This window comes from Bidens hawaiensis, unplaced genomic scaffold (genome assembly GCF_021521415.1).
Source record: "Bidens hawaiensis isolate Kalapana, Puna unplaced genomic scaffold, B.hawaiensis_p1.1 tig00046039_1, whole genome shotgun sequence".
Classification (NCBI taxonomy): Eukaryota; Viridiplantae; Streptophyta; class Magnoliopsida; order Asterales; family Asteraceae; genus Bidens; species Bidens hawaiensis.
The window spans coordinates 40182-63205 of record NW_027498192.1 but is presented as its reverse complement, the minus strand read 5'-3'; the positions used below and the strand labels follow the sequence as shown (position 1 = coordinate 63205).

At 33.1% G+C, this 23024-nt stretch overlaps 2 protein-coding genes and 1 pseudogene across 2 annotated transcripts; 2 read left to right on the top strand and 1 right to left on the bottom strand.

Annotated features, from left to right (window-relative positions):
* Positions 1 to 3414: 3414 nt before the first annotated feature.
* LOC143596084 (uncharacterized) lies at positions 3415 to 5503 on the top strand. Its single transcript, XM_077074947.1, has 6 exons — positions 3415 to 3642; positions 3727 to 3822; positions 4854 to 4894; positions 4960 to 5077; positions 5171 to 5251; positions 5425 to 5503. The coding sequence occupies exons 1-6, from the start codon at positions 3415 to 3417 to the stop codon at positions 5491 to 5493; spliced, it is 633 nt and encodes a 210-aa protein (XP_076931062.1). The 3' UTR covers positions 5494 to 5503.
* Positions 5504 to 8590: 3087 nt separating this feature from the next.
* On the top strand, positions 8591 to 11631 carry LOC143596089 (uncharacterized; annotated as a pseudogene).
* A 2517-nt stretch (positions 11632 to 14148) lies between these two features.
* On the bottom strand, positions 14149 to 22109 carry LOC143596083 (putative ubiquitin-like-specific protease 2B). The gene is made up of 14 exons (XM_077074946.1): positions 21889 to 22109; positions 21697 to 21778; positions 21557 to 21606; positions 20070 to 20255; positions 19931 to 19985; positions 18127 to 18235; positions 17773 to 17904; positions 16933 to 17127; positions 16770 to 16825; positions 16595 to 16688; positions 16429 to 16519; positions 16254 to 16358; positions 15072 to 15470; positions 14149 to 14523 (listed from the first exon to the last, which is right to left on the bottom strand). The coding sequence occupies exons 1-14, from the start codon at positions 22102 to 22104 to the stop codon at positions 14149 to 14151; spliced, it is 2145 nt and encodes a 714-aa protein (XP_076931061.1). The 5' UTR covers positions 22105 to 22109.
* Positions 22110 to 23024: the final 915 nt, after the last annotated feature.

Here is a 23024-nt window from a genome sequence, read left to right as displayed (position 1 = left end):
TATAATCCGGTTTAAAAGCTATCTGGGTTGGGTGATATCTATTACCCGTTTATTTTCTTTATTATAAAATTGCTTCTTGATTATAAATAATATCTTTTTTTAAAATAAAATAGGATATTAATTTTTAGTATAATTCTATTTTATAGGATTTTCATATCAAATATTTGATGAGATTATTTTTTAATATAATGAGATGTTATAACCCGTTTAAGAGCTATCTGGGTTTGGTGAGACCTTTACCCGTAAATTCGGATCAAATGCGTGAGAAACCTTCATTTACAAATAAAGTAATCTGATGGCTTGTGAGAATGATTGTTTTACATTTTTCGTTTTTAATATTTATTTTTTGGATTTTAATTTTCTTTAGTGTAAGAAAGTTAATAATATACTTAGGTTTTGATGATAAAAGGCTTTCATAAATAAATGATATGTTATAACCCGTTTAAAAGCTATCTGGATTTGGTGACCCATGACCCGCTTATGTTTTTTTACTATAAAATTGTTTATTAATTATAAATAATATCCTTTTCTTTTTAAATTGGATATTAAATTTTAGTATATTCATATTTTTTCCTATTTTGTAGGATTTTCATATCAAATAATTAGTAAGATTAATTTTTAATTTAATGAGACATTATAACCCGTTTAAAAACTATATTGTTTTGGTAAGGCCAATACCAATGAATTTGGGTTAAATTAATGAGAGGCCTCCATTTAAAAATCAAGAAATCTGGTGGCTTCCATAAAAGGGATGAGCGACCACATCACGACACATAGGATTTTTAGGTTTTCATTTATATATATTATACATTTAATTTGGATTTCTTTATGAATATATGCAAAAACTTTTTGTATATTTTTCTTATAACATACTCCCTACCCCCAACAAAAAAAAATAAAAAAAAAATGCCAAATTAATTTGGATTTCTTTTGTTATAGAAAAGAACCAAATTTATTGGTCAAATCGTATGTTAACTTTTTTATTTATTAACAAATAGTACGATTTAAAAAAAATATGTAATATATCTCCGAAAATTATTATTAAAAAAACACTCTCATAAAAAGTTTAAATAATTACAGAAAAAATATGATTTTATTTAAATAAGCAAAAAAAAAAGTTTTTAAAAGAATAAAAACGTTTTTGGTTAATGTAAGGAAAAAAAACATTAATATAGGTTCAGGATATGTGAGAACTTTTTAGGAATTGAGAACTGTGAGAACCATTTTGAACCATAAAAAAACCCAAAAATAAAAAAAATTCACAAAACAAAAAAAAACACAAAAACTAAAAAAACCAAAGTTCTTATTTATCATCCCGGTTTCTAAAAAAAACGTAAAAAAAATCTCGGTTTAGCTAAATTATACAAATATGTATAATATTACATATATGTACACACATGTTTTTTTCCTATACACATATGAATACTTTAAGATAAATGATAATATACATATATGTACATTACGTAACTAGAGATTACATGAAAATATACATATGTGTATAGGTATAACACAAATTTAAAAGAAAAAAAATTGTTTTTTCATTATACATATATGTATAATACGTACACACCTGTTTTTTCTATACACATATGTATAATTTAAGGTAAATGATAATATACATATGTATACATTATGTAACTAGAGATTAAATGAAAGTATACATATGTGTATAGGTATAATACGAATTAAAAAGAAAAAAAAAATTCGGGTTTTTTTTAATGAAACCGGAATGAAATATAAGAATTTTGGTTTTTTACTTTTTTTTAAATTTTCGTTTTTTTTTGTTTTATAATTTTTTAAATATTTTTTAGAGATTTTTTTAGAGGTCCAAAATAGTTCTCAATTTACCAATGGTTCTCTTAGAATCCTTACCATATATATATATATATATATATCCTTCTAAAGAATTGAAAAAAGTTTTAAAACAAAACAGTTTGAATCGTATTAATTTAAAACTTAAGGGATGGACATATTTAATAAAAATAAATAAATATATGGACAGGGTACCACTCAAAGAATACATGTATATGTGACTCCATACATTTATTTAAAGGTTTCGTAAAATCAGTTGTAATAATATCTTCATAAGATATTCATTTCCCAAAACTAAGGATCGTCCCCTCTAGTTGTATTGAGGGGCATTTAGCATTTTACAAACCAAAATGTATTATAAGAAACTTGGGTAAAACATAAACTCCTTTGTGACGTTAATATTTGTATAACAAATACCTATTAGGCTTGTGGAAACTTGATTAGACTTATTTGGATTTAGACCCTTTTTTATGTAACTCTAATCTTAACCCTAATCCTGTATATATTAATATTCAATCTGGTATGTTGTATTTCACGATAAAAGAATTACCCTGGTTATTCGAACCACGTAAATCTCTTATTTATTTTTCTCTTGCCGTACTGTATGTGTGTGTTGTTTGATAATCGAATCCCTAACAATACCAACCTATGAACATTTCTCAAACAACATTGTCCCTGCCAACAGTGGTGAGCGTAGGATTTTTTGACAATGGGGTCCCATTTTTTCGGTGTTTAAATTTTTTGGGTCGGTCGTTGTTCGGGATGGGTCGGGTTGAGGCGATAAACATAATAAAAAAAATCAAATAAAGCAAACAAAATACGATTTCATTCAAAACAATAAAAAAGATTACAATATATGTGTACAATTACACAAAATCAATTAACCAATTAGCCCTGAAATTACCTAAGACGAAATTAGAGAGCCGAGAGGTGTGAAGGGTGGCCGGAGAGGGGCGGAGGGTTGGCCGGACAATCCGAGATGGTTAGCAGGGAGCATGATTGTTGGGGGTTGAGACAAAACGCTCTTCAGATGTGTGTTGGGATGTGCCTATTTTAATTTCAAAGTGTTTGACCTTTGAGTTTATTAAACCCCTAAACAAATATTGAGTAGATTAAAAAAAACAGAAAGAAATTAAAAACAAAGCATGGAAAGGCTCGAACCCGGGACATTCCAAACACTTAACAAATGGACTTTCCACTAGACCAGATCAGTAATAACCTTATTGAGTCCAAGGATTAATTTTTATGGGGTCCTTTAAAGTTTTAATATATCACTTCTAAAATTTTTTTAAAAAGCATTGGTGTTCCGGGACCCCGATCTTTACTACGTGGGTCCGCACCAGCCGCCCAACTGCCCAAGCACAATGTTATAACTGAGATCAAGAAAAACCAAAAATAGTTTATTTTAGTTGAACTTATAATGGCAACTTTGAAAGTATAGAGATGAAACTTGTCATCAAGCCATAACTTGAGGGCCAGTAAATATTAAACTAACCGAAACTAAGTAACAAACCAACGCCGATCCGTTAACGCCGTTCACTCACCAGAAGCCATTTCCTAATTCCATAACCGGCGGTTTTGAATTCCAACAGCCGCGAAAACATGACGAAAGAAATAAACGAAGTAGATACCTTATTACCGCTAGCTAACACTGACACCACCAGCAGCTCATCAAACCTCCTTACGGGCAACAATGTGAAAGCCAGGGCCAAAACCGACCCGGTACTCACTACCTGCCGGTGTTTCAGCGTCATTACGGTTGCGGCTTCGATTCTATGTATTATTGTTAATGTCATTGCAGCCATCCGATCTTTGACAAATGGATTGGATGTACGTACGTTGTTGATCTATTTTGTCTTGAATTTAATTTCTACATGCAGATATTGATGCATTTATTAATGTGTGCTTTTGTAGATATTTGATGGTATATTTCGATGTTACGCGGTGGCGATTGCGATGTTTGTGGTTGTTGCGGAGACCGAGTGGCCGTTCATTATGAAGTTCTGGAAGGTTATCATCTAACATGCTTTACATATTAAACCCTAACGATACATTTATCACATGATGATCGATTGATCGTTAATTAGCATGTAACCATATGCACGCCACTAACACGTTATACTGGTCATATAACATTTTTCACATATTATATGACATGCATATATAACCCGATGATATGGCAAAAATGTATGTGCGGTTAGGTGTTATACATGTCCATATAACTTTACTGGAACTGAGGGATAGGGTTGTAAACACGAGCTATTCATGGGTTCATTCGTTAAAAATTGAACTTTTTCGTGCTTGTTTATATTCGTTCGTTAATTTTATACACGAATTTTTCACCAACGGGAACGAATTAACGAACATAACTTGGCGGACGGCAATTAAAAGTAAACTTAACATCAATTTATTGGGCCTAAAACTTCACCAATTTGTAATGGGTAATATCTTAATTTCATAAACTAGACTAAATTATAATGTGCTTACAACACTAGTTGAATATATAAACAAACATAAATTAACAAGCCTAAGCAAACGGTCACAAATATAAATAATGAATAAACAAGGCATGCGTTCATGTTATTCATTTAACTAAATGAAAAAAATATATGCTCATTTCTTTTGTTTAATAATTAAACAAGCATATACGAACTTTCCGATGAATGGTTCACAAACAGTTTGATGAATGCTTGGTTCGTTTACAGACCCACTAAATGATGTGACAATGGTGTGGCATGCCAGAAGTCATATGGTGTGTATGATATGACTAGTATGTGGTATGCAAAAGTTATGTTGGTTGTATAACACTTTGGCCATATCATAAGGACATATAATATGGCAAAAATGTATATACTGTCTGTATAAGGTGCTATACAGACCGTATAATATTAGTGAAACTGACTAATAAGAAAGTGGCATGTTGTTTTAAAAACTATATGGCACGTATGATGTCATAAGTATGTGCCATGTAAGAGTCTGATAAATGTGAATTTGATCAAATACGGCAATAATCTTATTAATGTCATATTGATTTGTTTTAGGTACTGGAATATTGGGCTGGCAGGGGCATACTACAGATTTTGTAAGTCAAATTTACAAGTAATTTGATGCATTCCATCAAAATTCATGTTTTTTTTTCTATTTCAGTGTTGCTGTTACCACAAGAGCTTATCCTGATATGTATCAGGAACGCCATGAGATTCTTCTTTTGCGTGACATAGCCAGTTACACGCTCCTTGCTTGTGGTTTGATTTATGTTGTTTCAGTAAGTCAAGTCAATAATGTTAGAGAGAATTCTTCATTTGTAATAATGCTACTTAGGATACTAGAACTCATATGAAATTAACTACATTTCTAGGGAGTGTTGTGTCTTGGTTTCCTCAAGCGCGCTCGCCAACAAAAAGAGTTTTCAGCACAACAAGCACTTAGAGATCTGCAGGTACGTGGTTCATGCTAATTACCAAGAAAGGATAATCGATCAGTTGGTTTATCTTAAACACTAGTACGATTAGTCATTCGCTTTGCTTTATTCTTGTATTTGCAAGTTATTCACATTGTAAGATTATGTTTCCATGACATTAAACATGTTTTCTTTCTGATCTAAACGTTTAGGAACTTGAGCGCCGGCGGACAGAACTTGAAGCACTACTGATCCTTGATCATAACCCATGCGGCTGCTAATATGTTACAACTATAATGAAGTAAAGAGAGTAAAACTTTCTTATTTCATTGATGATAATTGCTAGAGATATGCTAATTCTTTGGTTTCATTTGTATAAAAACTGAATTTGATCGGTTGGTTTTCATTATATGGTAGAATTTTATTCAATTTACCCTTTTCATCTTTTTTGAGTGAAGTAATTTATCTTATGCAGTGTTGTAAACTCAGCTTAGGTGGCCGAGTACTCGCTCCTCTCGGCACTTTATTGCACCTATTTTCAATTTATTCAATTTACCTTTTTTTTTATCTTTTTTGAGTGAATTGTATATACTTATGCAGTGTTGTAAAACGGCCTAGGCGGCCGAGTACTCGGCGTTACTCTGCACTTCACTACACTGCTTTTCTTCTCTAAGGTAAAAAAAAATCGGAATCGGTCTTGGGTGGTCCAACTCGGTCTTAACAAAATTTTGACTTTTATTAAAAAAAAAACACAATTTCTCAAAGAGCTCACCATTGCTTTTTTTTTTTTTTACTTTCCATGCTAAGACGCAACATAATTTCGGTTCTGAACTCACAACCACCATGTTATCATCCGATTCAAAGTTTTACATATTAGTTCAAGAGCTTGTCTCAATTGATGAAAGACGTACCTCATGTTTCACAAATCAGAGACGTATACGATGTGCAGAACTTTGAATCGGATGATAACATGGTGGTTTGCAAGACGCATTCTCATAAACCTCATCCTTGCTATTGATGAACCCATCTAGAAGAAAACTTACAAAGCAACTAGAGATCAGATTTATGGTTTCAATGCATGATGTTAAATAAAATAATACATTATAAAATTAATCAAAGAATATTGTAGTGCCGAATTTTTGAGTGAAATAGTTGTTGAATACAATGTATAACTCGCTTTGTGTTTTATAGATCAGAGACCGATATGAGGTGGCCAGAAGCGATTGTGATGTGTCCTGGGTTCCGGCACTAAACCAGGGATCCTTAATTGTGTTGTCACTTTCAATTGCTGGTTAAAAGGAGAGCAGTACAAAATGCGTGTATCTCCCATTAGTTTATTTTTTGACACAAACATTATTTTATACTATTTTAATTATTTATGTTCTTTTTCATCTTTGTTTTCCTTCGTTTATGTAGCTAGTTATATATGTTAAGATTTTCATTGATTCTTTTGATTAAACAAACTAGATGGTTATTTCATCTTTATTGTTCAATGGTGAATTTATTTTGTTGCAACGGTATACTTATAATTTATGAAACATGATATTCAACGAATGGGCTATGATTAGGGTGAAATGCCTTTCGAACATAGTGCTACTATCAAAAGTTATATAACCAACTTGTATTATATATGACCTAACTATCTATCTTCAGTGTTCTCTTCCTTTCAATTTAAAATAATAATGTGTTCGATCGCCGAAAAAAAATGGGTTTGGTCATTAACATGATACTATATGTTCTATATAAAACCGAAATAGACCGGGTTCAGGCGAACCCGGTCCCGTAAAGGTAGCTCCGCCACTGACTGTTTGCACCCATCTTTTAAAAATCGGTATGTACCGGTCGGCTAAACTGGTTATAACGGATTTTCGTAAGACAACTGGTATTTAGAACCCGATATTTTTGGGCGGTTTGCTAGAACATCGTACCCCTGTTTTTTTTAAAACACCGGTTTAAACCGGCAAACATGTTTTAAAACCAAGTGATTTTTAATATTTTTTTAGACTCATATTTTAAAAAATGACTTTTAACATAGCGGATAAAACTAAAACGAGTAAACACGGTAAATGATGATTCGTTAATCAACCAATTTTATATAATGAAAATCCTTAGTTTATTTACAAATTTTGTAATTGACAAATTTCGTATGCAAAGTAAAAACTTTCTATCTAACTCGACCATTGTTCATGTGTAATATTTGTTTCAAATGTGATTATTATTTTGGAGTTGAAATTGTATGCATATGAAATTATAATGTAAACTATTCAACATGGTTGAACTTCCTGATACATTCCGGTTCAACCGGTGTACCCCTTTTGAACTAAATACGGTACGAGTAAAATACCGGGTTTTAAAACATTGGTTTGCTGCACTTTGCACATGTTTAATTAATTAGAAAGAAAATATCATATTTAGAAAAAGATGAGGGACCGTTTGTGTAACTAGCTTCAATGAGTCAAATTACAATACAAGGCGGGCAAAATTCAATTCAAAATTACATAAAAAGCAAAAGAAAAAAAAATGTTTTTATAGCTTTGATTCAAACAACCAACTTCTTCAAACTCAAACTCATCGAGTATCAGGTATGATATTCACTGACGTTTAATAATTAATACGCAAGTAAGTATGTTTAGGCATCTGATTTGTTTCTAGGGTTTTTCATTTTGTGTTTCGATCATTTTTTTAAATTCCTCGGATCTAGGGTTTGTACGATTTCTAGCACATGAATAGGTTTTAATTTAGGGGGTTGGGCCGAACGGGTCATGGGTCGAAATGGGTTAGGGTCGGAACGGGTCAATTAAAGAGGGTTGTTTTGGTTTGGGTCGGAACGGGACAGAAAGGGCTTCGTGTTTTTTTTTTAATCAATAATACTCAAAAAGAAAGTTTGAGTGTGGTGAGGAGAGAGAGATGGGTAAGCAGGAACACTATCGCCAGTGGCAGCGGGTATGGGCGGGTTCTGGCCGTGACTGTGGCTGGTGATTAGTTGGGAGGCGGGTGATATGTTTGATTTTGATGTTAAATTGACAAGGTTTCAACATCAAGTATGATATTAATTGTCAGATGAATGAATTAAATATTTATATTCACTTTGGGATATATTTGAATTTGATTATAATTATATGGATGTTAAGATGCATATAGGGAACTAATTTGTAATTTCATAATTTTGTTTGATTATAAATATTAATGTTAGTTTCTACAGATGTAGAAATGTAACATAAATCAAAATGAGCCTATTGTGACAGCAGACTTTTAAAAACTAGCAAGCCATCATTTTTTTTTGTTTTTTAATTCTTAAATGTTTATAACTGGCTAGAATTATGTAATCAGCTGACTGATGGTGGTCTCTTTTGTTATAATCAAACAGGAAACCTTACAATGACAAGTGCTAACCGAATGGATGTTCTTGAAGAACTAGAAGACGTCAGAGCACAAAAAGAAAAACTTGAGCAAGAACTTCAAATCAAGACAGAGTTATGCAAGAACTTGAAAAGAGCTCAGGATGAAGTAATAACCAAACTTCAAGAAGCAAAATTGCAATCTGAAAAACAAGGCCAAGAACTAAGTACCAAATCAGAGGAGTTATCTACACTGAGTCAGCTTCATCAAGACCTCAAATCAAGCTTCCAAGAAAAAGAATTGGCTTTCAAACACCTAAATTCTGCACATGAAAAGCTTCGGTATGAATATGCAGAAAAAGTTCAAAAGTTTGAGGGCGAAAACAAAGAGCTTGTATTGGCTTTAGAAGAAGCAAAAACAGTTTCAGAGTCTTTGCAATCAAAAGTCGACTCTAGCGACATGGAGATTGAAGATCTCAAGAAAGCTATATCACTCAAAGATAAGAAAGTTCTAGAATTTTCTAACAAAGCTCAGATGACCAAGGATCTGATTCAAAGAGACGAGGTGATAAGCAAACTTGAAGAAGAATATAGAGATGTTCAAGATCAGTTGAAGTGGAAAAATGAACAGTTTCAACATCTTGAAGAAGCACATAAAAAGCTTCAAGATCATTTTAAATCCAGTAAAACCGAATGGGAGAATGAAAAATCATTATTGCTAAATGAGATTTCCTCGCTTCAAACACGTCTCGATTCTCAAACGAGAGCATCTGAAAACCTTCAGACCCAACTGACAATATGCAACCAAGCTTTAGCACATGAAGAAAGCAATAAGAAGTTGTTGGAAGTTGAGCTTTCAGAATTCAAATCTCGTTTTGATGATATTTTCTCCGAGTGTAATGAAGCAAAGATGACAATTGAAAAACTGTCTCATAAACGGGACGAAAAGGTTGCAAACTTAAGAGACAGTTTGGCTGAAAAAGACTCGTTATCCAAAGAAATGAGATATAAATTGGAGTGTTTGGAACTGGAGAATAAGGATCTAACTGCATCTGTTAAAGAGTTTCAAGAATCTCAAATTAGCAACGGGAATACGGGTTCGTTGAAGAAGCTTCAAAAGAAATACAATAGTCTGGAACAAGTGCATAAAAAGTGTAGTGAGAGATTGAAGCGAGAAGTCGAAATGCAATCTGAGTTGGAAAAGTTAAGAAAAGAGAGATTATTATTCAACCAAAGTGAAAGATCAAGTTAAGCAACTAGAAGAGGAGTTGAAATCTTGTTATTCCTTGCAAGAAATTCAAAATGAAGAAATGTCTACAGTGGTTCTTGTATTGAACACACAATTTTCAGAAACTTATACAAAATTGGAGCAAAAAATCATAGAAAATGAAGATATGATATTACATTTAAAAGAGGAATTGGTGAAGAAAGTTGAGTTAATTGATGATTTGAAACAGCGAGTGCTTGCTGAACCATCCAGAAAGCAAAATCATGATGGTGAAAGTAGTTCAGATGTTTTATCACAGAAATTAATTGAATTGGAGAAAGGGAAACTGTTCGTTTAAAGCCAGAATGTGGAACTTGAAACGGAGAATCAGAGACTGTTGCATAAAGTAAATGAGCAAAATGAAAATCTTGTTGATTTGCAGCAAATACTTGTTTTACTGCAAACATTGGTTACAGAAAGAACAGAAGCCGAAAAAAAGGAGAAAGAAAAGAATTTAGAAATTATTGAAGAAAAAGAAAGCAGCATAAAGAGACTTTTAATGGTTGTAGAAGAGAAAAAGAAGAAGATAGGAGAATTGGAGGATGAGTTTTCTTGTTTGTGCGAGAAAGTCAAAGTCAAAGATGAATGCTTGTTGAAGTTAACTAATCGAGCAGATGAACTGGAAGAGTTGCTGCGAGTCAACAGCTTAGAAACGAAAGATCTGGTGAATGAGAATACGCGTTTGGTGAATAATATTGAGGCTCAAAACGGGAGGATAGAAGAACTTTTGAAAGAAAAGACAGATGTTTTAATGATTTTTGAAGAAAAGCAGAAACTGGAGAGTGAATTATTAGGTTTATATGAGAAAATCAAAGTCAAAGACGAGTCTTTGTTGAAGTCAACTCAACAAGCAGAAGACTTGCTGCGAGTCAACAAATTTGAAACCGAAAATCTGAAGGATGAGAATATGCATTTGGAGAGTGATCTTGAGGCTCAAAATCAGAGGATAGAAGAACTTATGAACGAGATGGCATTGATCTCTGAAAAAAAGCAGAAAGTGGAGAATGAATTATCCGGTTTATGTGAGAAAGTCAAAGTCAAAGAAGAGTCTTTGTTGAAGTCAACTCAGCAAGCAGAAGAATTAGCAGATTTTCTGCGAGTCAACAAATTAGAAACTGAAAATCTGATGGATGAGAATACACTTTTGGTGAATAGCCTTGAGGATCAAAACCGGAGGATAGAAGAACTTATGAAAGAGAAACAGAAAGTGGAGAATGAATTTTCTGGTTTATGTGAGAAAGTCAAAGTCAAAGACGAGTCTTTGTTAGTGTCAACTAAACAAGTGGAAGAGCTAGAAGACTTGCTCCGAGTCAACAAGTTAGAAATCAAAAATCTGATGGACGAGAATACACGTTTGGTGAATAATCTTGAGGCTCAAAACCGGAGAATAGAACTTATGAAAGAGAAGACGAACGCTTCAATGATCTTTGACAAGAAACAGAAACTCGAGAATGAACTATCTGGTTTATTTGAGATGGTCAAAGTCAAAGACGAATCTTTGTTGAAGTCAACTAAGCGAGCAAAAGAACTAGAAGAGCTGCTGCGAGTCAACAAGTTAGAAAGCAAAAATCTTATTGATGAAAAAACACGTCTGGTGAATCTAGTGAGTAATCTCGAGGCTCAAAACCATGCTTTATGTGAAGATATTAAAAAGATGACATTACATAAGGATGATTTGGTAATTCAAATGAAAACAGCATCCAAACAGATGGAAGAGTATGCTAAGGATGTTGAGTTAGCTGGAATGCTAGAAAGCATGTTGCAGAGGTGTTAGAACATATAATATGGTAGAGTGATTCTTTGTCAAATTGTATCATGTGGTGTTTGTTGTCCCATCACATAACTTTGTAATCTTTGAGTTTTTAGCAAACCACACCAGATTTTATAATTCTTATATGTTTGATGTCATGCCATCATTTGCTTTATCAAATGTTAACTCTTCATCTACCTTGAAATCAGAAACAATGCTTATATCCTTTTTCTTTTGTAAAATGAAAGAAAATTTTAATGTATGTTACCTTTTTGAATATTTTTTTTTATGTGTGTGTGTTAAAAGGGCATTTTTACTGATTAAAAATCCCAAAAACTAACTTTGATAAATTGAGATGTTTAGCTGTTAAAAATCAATACTAAGACCACCTACAACGCGGGCTTCTTTCCCCCCGCATGGACACCTTGACACACATTTGTGGGGCAAATGCAAAAATAATAATAATAATAATAATAATAATAATAATAAAAAATCCTACCGTTGCAAATAAAAATTAAGATATGTATTTAGTAATAATAAATAAAAATTAACAAATAAAAAGTAACAAAAAAAATTACTAAACATTAACTAGTAAATAATAACTAATAAATATTTTTTCCTTTTCCTAACGGCTAGTTTTTTTTGGTCTTTTTCCTAACGGCTAGCTTTTTTGTCTTTTTTCTAACAACTAGTTCTTTTGTTTTTTCCTAACGGCTAGTTTTTTCTTTTGTCATTTCTTAACGGCTTTTTTTTTTCTTTTTCTAACGGCTAGTTTCCCCCTTATAAAAAGAACTTCGAACTTCAATCAAATTCTCACGCAACTATCTCATACTCTTTAAATTCGTCACATATCTTATGCTATTAAAACAATTCAATGGATCCAAAACACCCACAATCATCCACTTATCTCTAAAACGAGGGTATCAATAGAAAAAAGCAAACCCCACCACCCCACCTATTGGATTTTCACAATTACAACAATCTAGTGGATTCTCCCAGTTTCAACATGATGCATTATCACAATTTCAATCACCGCCTACGTTCTCACAACATCAACAACCACTACCGCAAAGCTGGCTACATTTTCAAGAATATCAAATGCATATACAAATGTAGCTAGCAACCACAATCACCTTCATCAACAAGAAAAGCATCAACCAAAAAGAAATTGATGCCCCAAAATAATTTCTCAAATTTATTGTATTTGATTTAATCAACTACAACTGTTAACTATTGTGGTTGGTAAAATTCAATATAGTAATAAACCTTATCGATGTCATAACAAACTAAACGTTCAACAAATCTTTCATGAACCATTTAGGGGGGAGTTTGTTTATCTTTGTTAGTTAAAATGAACAATAAATTTTGTTTGATTATTTACATGAACAACCATGAACATACGTCGTGTGCGTACAGTTGTGCTCATAAACGATCAGCAATATGTTTGTTTACATTCGTTCATATTCATTTGTTTATGGTCAACATTAAACAGTTTTTTCTTTCTTTTTTTTTATTACTATTTCATATTTTAGTTTATCACGATCCTAACATTTAAGCTTAAACCAATATGATGACCGGGTGTCTTGTGACAGCGGTTGTGTTGGAGCATATTAGTCGTTGGTGTAAGGTTCCGCCTATTTTTGGGTTTTCGGTTATTGGCATTTTGGAGTTGCATAAGACGTGGGGTTAAGGGACAACGAGAAAGGCGTTCCATGGGATAGTGATTATTTCTTATTGAAGCTTGTCGAAAAGGAATGAAAGAATCTTAGAAAAGAAAGAGATCAAGATAGACGCGATAATTGATGAGATTAAGTTGTTTGCGTTTTATAGGAGTATACTTTCCAACGAGGGGGGGGGGGGGGGGGGTTCCCTTTCACAAACAAGAAAATCCTCCCTATTATTCCTCACAATAAGCATACAAATTTCACGGTTCCTTGTGTTTATAATGTTGTCGATGTATTTTTAAATAATTATGTTACGTACATAGCGTCATATATTTTAGTTGATCATGCCGATCTATGAGAATTAAAATGTCGGTATGCGTTCGTTCATTATGAAATATACGCATAGCCATGAACAAAAAGACCTTTCCGTAGCAAACATGAAATTTCGTTCAACCGTATGTTGGTGCTATTTGACTCAATAACTCAACAGTCAAACCTTTAAGAAACTAACAATTACACCCAATACCTAATTGTTTGATAAACTAATGCTTACCAAACACATTTGTAGCAAAATGAACATACCCTTTTCTTCAGCTTCAAAGCTTTAATAATCCTTTCAAAGACGCACGCGAGTGAGTCGGACTCAACTCACACACTACTAAAAACTCTACTGCTCAATATAAGTCGAATCAAACTTCAACTAAAGAAGACTTCCAATTCAAACTCAAGTACTAAATCACAAGATAAAGCATTCAATCAATTCATGTGGAAATAAGAACTCTTTTTAGAGCGCACAGTTCGATATATTTCAAGAAGAAATAAACCTTCATGAAGATTTTTCATTTACATAAGAAAAGAAGTCGGCTTCATAATAACCTTCGACTTCTGTAGCAACAAAAATCCACAAAATGTATCATCTATGAGCTTTTCCTAGGTCTTTTTCTTACACCAGAAACCACACGCCTTGTCTGCATTCTTTTGGAAGTCTCTTCTTGTAAAACAATTTCTTCAACGTCTTTGAAACCCGAAGACGAAGCATCAATGTCACAGATATAGAAGTCATCTGAATCATTGTCTGAGCCAGAATCTTCTACATAGCATGTTTCTGTCACATCATCATCAGAATCTTCAACGATATGAGATTCAAACATGTCCTTGTCTCCCCCGGACTTTTCCTTTAAATGTAATGAATTCATCGATTTGTTAATGCAGTTAACAATTGGGTTTATCTTGTTAGTCTCAGGAATTATGGCTACTTGCTGGTCAGCAAAGTCTTCTGTTTTATCGGTTTTCTGTTTAAACAAACAAACCACATGTTAAATAATGCAAAATGTCAGTTGTGCATCTTGGGAGGTAGTAAGTAATATGTATATGCATATAAGTGCGCGCGCGCACACACACACTAACAAGCGTCCATTTCAAAATCAGGAATGCGTTGAGAACTACAAGAATCACATAATGCACTTGTATATTTTAGTTTAAATGCAATGGAGAAACGGGTTACACAACCACCTCCCCACTATTTCATTAAATCACCAATGCACTAGGTACAATTGCTTTACGCAGTCCTCGCATTTCCCAACATAAGATTTATTCTAAAAAGAGCATGCCCTGATATACGCATACATTATTAATGCATGCATACATACATGCATGTAGGCATACATAGAGCCACGTTTAATACAGAGCAAATGGTAAATAGAGAAGTGGGACAGATAACACATTTGTACCTAGTGTTTCACAGGATATACTGAGAGTTAGAAAAAAAAAAGTGGAGCAATCCAGTATATAACTGTCTTAGGTATCACAGTTAGAGCAAAATGTACGAGTGGAGCACTACCTTTGTTGGTGACACGGCAACAATAGAGGGATTATACAAAACCATCTGCCCGTGATTCTCCTGCTCATTCTCAGCAACCAATGACATTCCTCCATCAATGTCACCATCCAGATTTGCATCCATGTTGACACTTCTCGGAGGTTCAACCATTAATGGTGCAACATCTGTTGATTTGTCACAAGTACCAGATGCACTATAACATGTTTCCTTAGAGTTGCATTCTTCATTGAGAATCTGGAAATCAGCTTCTTCTTCATCATCATCTTCATCCTTGAGCCCATAAGACACTTTAGGTGCCGAACCTTGCTGACCATTACTTTTGGTAAGTTCAAATATTAATCTTTTGATACGAGCCCGCTTTAAAGAAGCTTCTATAGGATAAAACCAATCTGCACTGATCTGAAGAGAGGCATAATTGTTATTTGCAGTCATTGCACAATTATGAATTGATAAATCACAAATATTATAAAGAATAATACAGAGATATTTAGGCTTGTAAGCAAACCAAACGTTCAGTGAACCGTTTGGCGAAAAGTTCGTTTATGTTAGTTTGCTTTAATAAATGAACAAACATTAAATATTTTTGTTCACTTAGTTAAAACAAACAAACATGAGCGTGTCTCTTTTACGCTTGTTTAGGTTTATTCGCTTGTTTGCACATTCATTAAAAAGTTTTTAGACCCCATTATAATTTAGTTTAGCTTAAAGAAATTAAAATATTATCAATTATAATTTAGTCTTAACAACTTAATAAAATTTTTATCAAGTTGTTAGGGCGAACGTATTATTGAGCATTTTTAACTTTTTTACTTAAGTAGTGTTTGCTCAGTTACGTTCGTTCATCTATGTTTGTTTACGCTCGTGAACCATTCGTTTATACTGTTAACGAGCGAACATAAACAACATGAGCACGCTCATTTTCTAAGAAAATGAATACAAACAATCGTTTAATAGTTCGTGTTCGATCATTTGTTCGGTTATAGTTAAATGAACAAACACGAACACCCTATTTTTCTTAACAAACAAACACAAAACTCTGTTTAACAGTTCGTGCTCGATTAAAGTTAAATGAGCGAGCACAAACATGATTTATTCGTGTCCGTTCGTTTACAAGCCTAGAGATCTTTGTAAAGTTGATTTGGCTTAATGACACAAAAACAGAATAGCGCATACATCACTTACAAAGCTGTTTAATGGATTGAAGTAACTGGAAGCCTGTTTCACAAAAAGTTCCATGTAATGAAGCATAAATAGCCCACAATCATACGAATTCTCCTGCTGCGGTACCTGAATAAAACCAAAAGTACAAGGTAATAAAAACAAACTCTTTTGGTTTTTTAATATGTAAATTAACTACCTCGAGACGAATAAACCGCATTTCCTTGAACTTTGTTGGAATATCTTCTGAGACATGTCTATTCCTCTCCTTCCATTCTTCCCACAGATAACTGTAATTAAGCATATTAAGCTAAATGCACAAAAAAGATATTATAATGCAGAGATTCTAGGTAGCTCAAGCTTACCATTTGATACACTGTTCAAGGCCTCTGTGGCTTCCTTTAATAGAGTCCATGTGCAAAATGCATGGAACTTTAAGTGAATTCTCCATTTCATCATCTGCACAAGTGCTAGTTATATTAATAAAAGGGCCAAAATATTCAAATTAATATGAAGTTCCCAATCAAATAAAAGAATTACCTGTGAAACTCATTACTTCACCAGGATGGCAAATAATGATTAAACTCCAGTGCAACCTGTGATATAAAAGACATCCCACATGGACCCATTTGTTAGTACACGGGTCAAAGTGGGACATTTGATGACAATGACTGATATACTTGAATGCTGGGTAAAATCTCACCTGAAGTTTACTGGAATAAAAATGTAATCCTTTTGAAAAATATCCACTTTCTTTGTCCACTTACGAACTCTTTGGAAAGCTTCTTTGAAGTCAATAGATCTTGATTGATTATCATCAAAATCTGCTAGCTTTCTAAAGAAAAAGCTATTGAAGAAATGGACTCTTGCTTCAGCAGGTTTGATTTTCTTCAGATATCTGTCAATAAACAATCTTCAGAAATTTTGCTGGAAATTGAAAGCCAAAACAGGTCTGATCCATAGTGTACTTTGAACACTTAACATTTTAAAATTGCTCTATCTAAAAACAATTGATTATCATTATAACTATGGAGTAGTATAATAACAGTAAATGTAATCATTAAGACATTAACTGTTAATTAAGTTGAAAAAAGGAATGCAAAAATTGTTTCCCAACTGACCGATCCTACCCATTCTCATCATCATCATCATCATCATCATCATCATCGTACTCAGTATATCCCACCAATAGCAAAGCTATGGTATGGTCTGAGAAGGGTAAGATGTAGGCAGCCTTACCTCTACCCCATAGGGATAGAGAGGCTGCTTCCGGTGAGACCCCCGGCTCGATAGTAGTTTTGCATCAAGCCTTGGACATAAGGCACATAGCACTCAATCATCGGGACACCGGCTGATCGGTGCATGTACCCTTATCTTTCAGCTATCAACGCCACTACATGATGCCTGATTAACCGTCCGTCACTTTTAACGTTATTTTCACGAGATTAGTAAAATAACGTCAAAATTAGTGCAATTTCACTTTTGCACACCCGAGCCTACCCATTCTGTTACCAAAAATATGAAGTTGTAGAAAGTAACTCACTCAATATAGAAGTCAACAATGGTATCATTTAAAAACTTTTCGGGCTGCAGAAGCTGAAAGTCTCTCTTAGAAATAGCTATAGAATCACAAACTCCTTCCAAATATGTAATATCTTCAAACAGCTCATATGAACTGTAAAACAACAGTTAAAACAAAAAAATGTCAACTCCCAGATACATGTAAACAATTACGTCACACATTAATGATGTACAGCCAACATTATCTATAATTCATGAGCCACATGGCATAAAGACTAGAGTAACATACATATGGTTAACGCTATGTCACACATACAATCCAAGATATCCTAGTTTGTAAAAAAACATTTTATACTTAAGGGAGCAAATAACTCACTCAAGATCAACATCCCATTTTTCCTTATATTGTTCATCCAAAGATTTGATAAGATCTTGCGTATTACTCCAACCAGAGTCAATAACAGTCAACTTCACCTCCAAAATGCCTGCAATATTACTTTGAAATCATGTTACGACCTACAACTATATTTAATTGTATATGCATGGATAAGAAGTTAAAAAAACTAGGCACATTCAAAGCTAAGAGGCAACACATATGTTTGTTTCCTAAGAAGCAACTATAATCACATGCTTTACAACACGTGCACAAAAATATAAATAATACCCAGTTGCTACCGTTGATAATAAATATAAGTATAAATATATGGCTTATGGGTGAATAACCGAAATTCAGATAAATAATACAAAATAGAAGAGGTATTATATTGTTAAACACTTACTCATAAAACATAAAACAAATTGCCAGGTGAAGTGTGGCATGTCCTTTAGAATTGGGAGAGATTAATGATTCATGCACTATTGTTTGCATACCTTTGCCCAATTAGCAAAGAAAGCGTATACTTTGTTTTACTAACCTTTAGATATCCCATGTACATTATAGTTTACAAAAGCATCTCACATGTTCCGTAACAAAATATTAACATTCAAGATCACACTTAACCTCCCAACACATATCAAGCTGGACATAAATTGTATGGTACCCTACATGAATCCTGATTATCTGGTTTTACCCTATGCTAATCACAGATGCAAACTGTACATATAATTAGAAACTTATTATGGCAAGAGACTGAAATGAACTTTCTATGCACTCCTCTGAATACAGCCGTACACATGATATATACACAAATATTCTGAAAAGATAAAAAAGGATCAAATCAATTCCCTCAAATTAGATCCCTATACGTCATTCTAAATACAAGCATTCATATTCACTAAATAATCCTTATTCTTTAACATAACAGAGAGGTATCCAGTCACAGTTCAGTTCAGTTCAGTTCAGTAGGTCACTTAAAGGCATCTGAACTTTCTAGCAACAATCAAATGAAAAAATTAAGAAACAAAACCTGATGCCTAAGAATACTTGCGAAGAGCCCAAAAGAGGGTTGACTAACAAAAATACAGAGTAGAAATGGTGCCTCATGATTACAAAGTATTTGTACATTTTAGTTTAACTTGTACACCACTGAAGCTTTTGTCATGTTTCAAAAAATACGAACTTGCATAAAAATTACAAAAAAAAACTAAGTATTTATCATAAACAAATAGAATATTAGCATATCAAACGTTCAATGCTAGCCTAAATGAATATTGACATAAACAAATTTATATAGAACAATCTGATTATCAAACTACAAGAGCATGCAAAAATAACAGTTCATACTGACAGAAACAGTAACCATCCTTCCCATTTTCATGCCATGCATAATAAGGCAATATTAAAAAACAAGCAATTCATGTGGCAATGATAAATTTTTAATGTCTGTTGCTTTGCATTAAAAAGTGCACATGCAAGAAATTAAAAAAGAATTATTTCAAATACGGGGACTGCGCAACCAATGAAATATACAAACATGAATACCAAGTACCATAAGTAATTTTTAATACATCAATAAGTAGAAGTCATCATTAATTCATACCAGAAAACAAAAACTGCCTGTTATTATAAGCACAACCACTCCAATTCCAAACTCTTGTCAATAAAATTTAAATTTAAGAGACCATATGGAAACTTGATGCTATTTGTTTACCTATAACTGGGTGTTTGTTTTTAACAAATGCATCCTTGAGATAACGTATTTTAAAAGTAATACAAAAAAAAATCTTGAAGATGCACATACCTGCCCTTTGACTGTGATCCGACTTGATACGAAGGCAGACCTCAGCTTTTATAAACTAAATAAGAAATAACAGTTACTTCAAAATTCATAGTACTAAAAAAACAAACTAAAAATCATATAATTGAGGCTATAAACTCACAGATTCCAACCATCGTGACTCAATACTAATAAGATTTTCAGTCTTCCATTCAAAAGTAAAACAACCAGTGGCCCCTTCCTCTGAAACATCAAGCTTGATGGAACTGCAAAAGAAAGTCAGCTGCGCATTCGCATAGCAGCTTCTTCCAAATGTAACACAATCTGGGTTGACAACAACACTGGATTCCTGCATAATCTCACAAAAAAGAAAAAAAAAATCCAAAAATCATTATTTCCATTTTATAAGTGCAGGCAAAGAAAATATTGCTAAGGACCAGAGTCTAATCTTATCATTTAATAAAAATATTGAGAAAACTAAAGGTTACGTTGTTTCTATTGATTGATGAAAAAAAAATGCTTAACAAAACCCAGTTGATATCTAATTCATGTTTATCCTAACTTATGTTTATCTCAAACTGATAGTTAATGCAAGCTATCTTAAAAATATGCTTTTGTCCCTACGGTATGTCAAAATATATATACACACACACACACACACAAAGCAGTCCGTTAACTTAAAAAAATCATACTGGTCCAGCTTTCGCAGTTTCATTACAGGTTAAATGCCGTTAGCATCCAGCTATTAAGCTCCATCACATGTCACAAATGTAATGGGTATTTTGGTAATTTCAATTAGATATGATAGTTATTATCATCTAAAACAGAAAAACAAGCATAAAAAATAAAATAAAAACTCCTTCCATCAGAAAGTGCAAACCAAACAGTATCTGGAATCTGGTCAAACAGAATTTCTAATTCCATCCCACCGCAAACCTCTTCAACATTTTACATGAGTTGATTTTTGTTAAATATCGGGTTTGCCACTACTAGTGCAAAAATATATGTGATGTACATAAATTGACCAAAACAGGCTAAAGATTGTATTATAAGCTATAATACTAAGACTAGTGCAAAAAGCATAAGACCATAATAGCAATCAACCCTTTCTATAAACTTTCATAATACAAGGTTGTATTATAAGCTAAACCTCATCTCCTGTTCTCATCCTCTGAAATCACTATCAGCACCTGTATTGCAAATTTTCATCATCAACATCATGGCTCTATGCTAACAGGTATAAACTTTTATCAACAATTTTATCTAAAAACACATTATTACTAATAATCCAAACAATTATCTGTTTATCCTAATTATTACTAATATTCCAAACAATTATCTGTTTATCCTGATAAAGTACAAACAACGAGAAAAGAAGATGAGAAGTCTTTCATGTAAGTTAAACAAGTAAACTAGGGTCCCCTTATGTGGTTAGTTTTGTATGGTTGGAAACCTAATCAGCTTCATATCACAATCATCAGATTCACAATTCACATCACTGTAATAAGATAGCTGTGAACACAAAGGCACCACAGGCCATAGTGCCCAATAAAACATAAAAAAAATCAGCAAAATAAAAAACATTTGTTTTTACCAGAACCGCCTATTAATTTCTTCATCAACTTTAAGAATGAACACAAATGCACTTACCTTCTCTTGTGAAGTAATCTCATGCTCAAGAGCCTCTTCACCTGATAAACCTAAACAAGTAACAATCACCAGTATTTTAGAAACATTTTTCTCCGGATAAGATACATAGTATGCCTAATATAAATCCAAAAGTACAATACCTTCAGCATCAGCAAAATCATCAGAAGACATTGTAGATGCGTTCTCATTATCCTCATCTGAGATTATAGAAACAAGCTCGGTCTGTAACAAAAAAAACATATTAAATACATGTTAGATTATTCCAACTTCCAAGTCCATGTTACAGTCATTTGACCGTTAACAAAACCAGTAAAAATGCAGAAGCTAAATACATCAGTCAAGTCAATCCGTTGGCTGCAGTTCGAATCCTTCTTGCCAGTGGCAGCTTTATGTGATGTAAAATAATCAGAACACTTAGATTGAAATAAAGTCTTTGAACTGAAGTTTGAAGAACTGGATTGTAAAGCAGCATCTGATCGATGCACCCGTTCATCAACTTCATAAACATTTAATGCTTCATTCCTGATTTTCTTTCCTCTAGTATCCATCCCTCTTGCAACTATGGAGAACCAAAAAAGTAGATAGGTAAAGCTATCACATTGAAATAAAGAAAAAAGTGGCTGACTGTAAATACATTGTCTGATTAGCATAAACAACGCAATCTAATTATGATGAATTTCAGACTAGATAATCAATTCTCACAGATATGGTTTCTAGTTCTATTCAGATTGTAAACCTATATAATTCAAGACAAATTAATGCCAATAAAAACTAAACTAGAGTCTTCTTCATATGTGTAGGTATCATAATATTCAAGATGCTTAGGTCAGTTTAGAGTGTGAACCAATACAATTGAGGACAAACTGTGCCACCTAATAACATTCAGTATGCTTGAGTCAGATTATCAATTAGGAATATCAGTACACTTAGTATAATTCCTCCTAAATATAATGAATAAAATAACAACTAATTGAACATAATTGAAGTGATATTAGAGTGATTATCAAAAGCATAATAATAAACATGTTAATCATCATCTGAATCTGAACATGAATCATAAAATAAGAATAGCAATCAGTGTATGTGTAATGGAAATTGATAGATAAAGTTAGGGTTTATACTAATAATAATAATAATAACACGTACTTGATTGGAGTAAAGTATAATTGTCGACAGCGGGATGAGATTTGTGCTTGTCGGTTGCAGATTTCCAATCTTCCGCGGGGACTGATACGTCGAAATCATATTCTTTGAGTTTCTTACTGGAGTGCATGGTGCCCATCATCAAACCTAGGGTTTCTTTGTTAGTTTGATCACGACGAAGAAGAAGAAGAATACGTGTGACGGCAACTTTCTACGCCCAAATTAATCCCTTTTTAAGTTTACCCTTCAATGGTTACGTGTTTCAACCATAAATTTATAGATAAAAGAAAAGCATTAATGACAATTTGTTAATCATAATAAACGC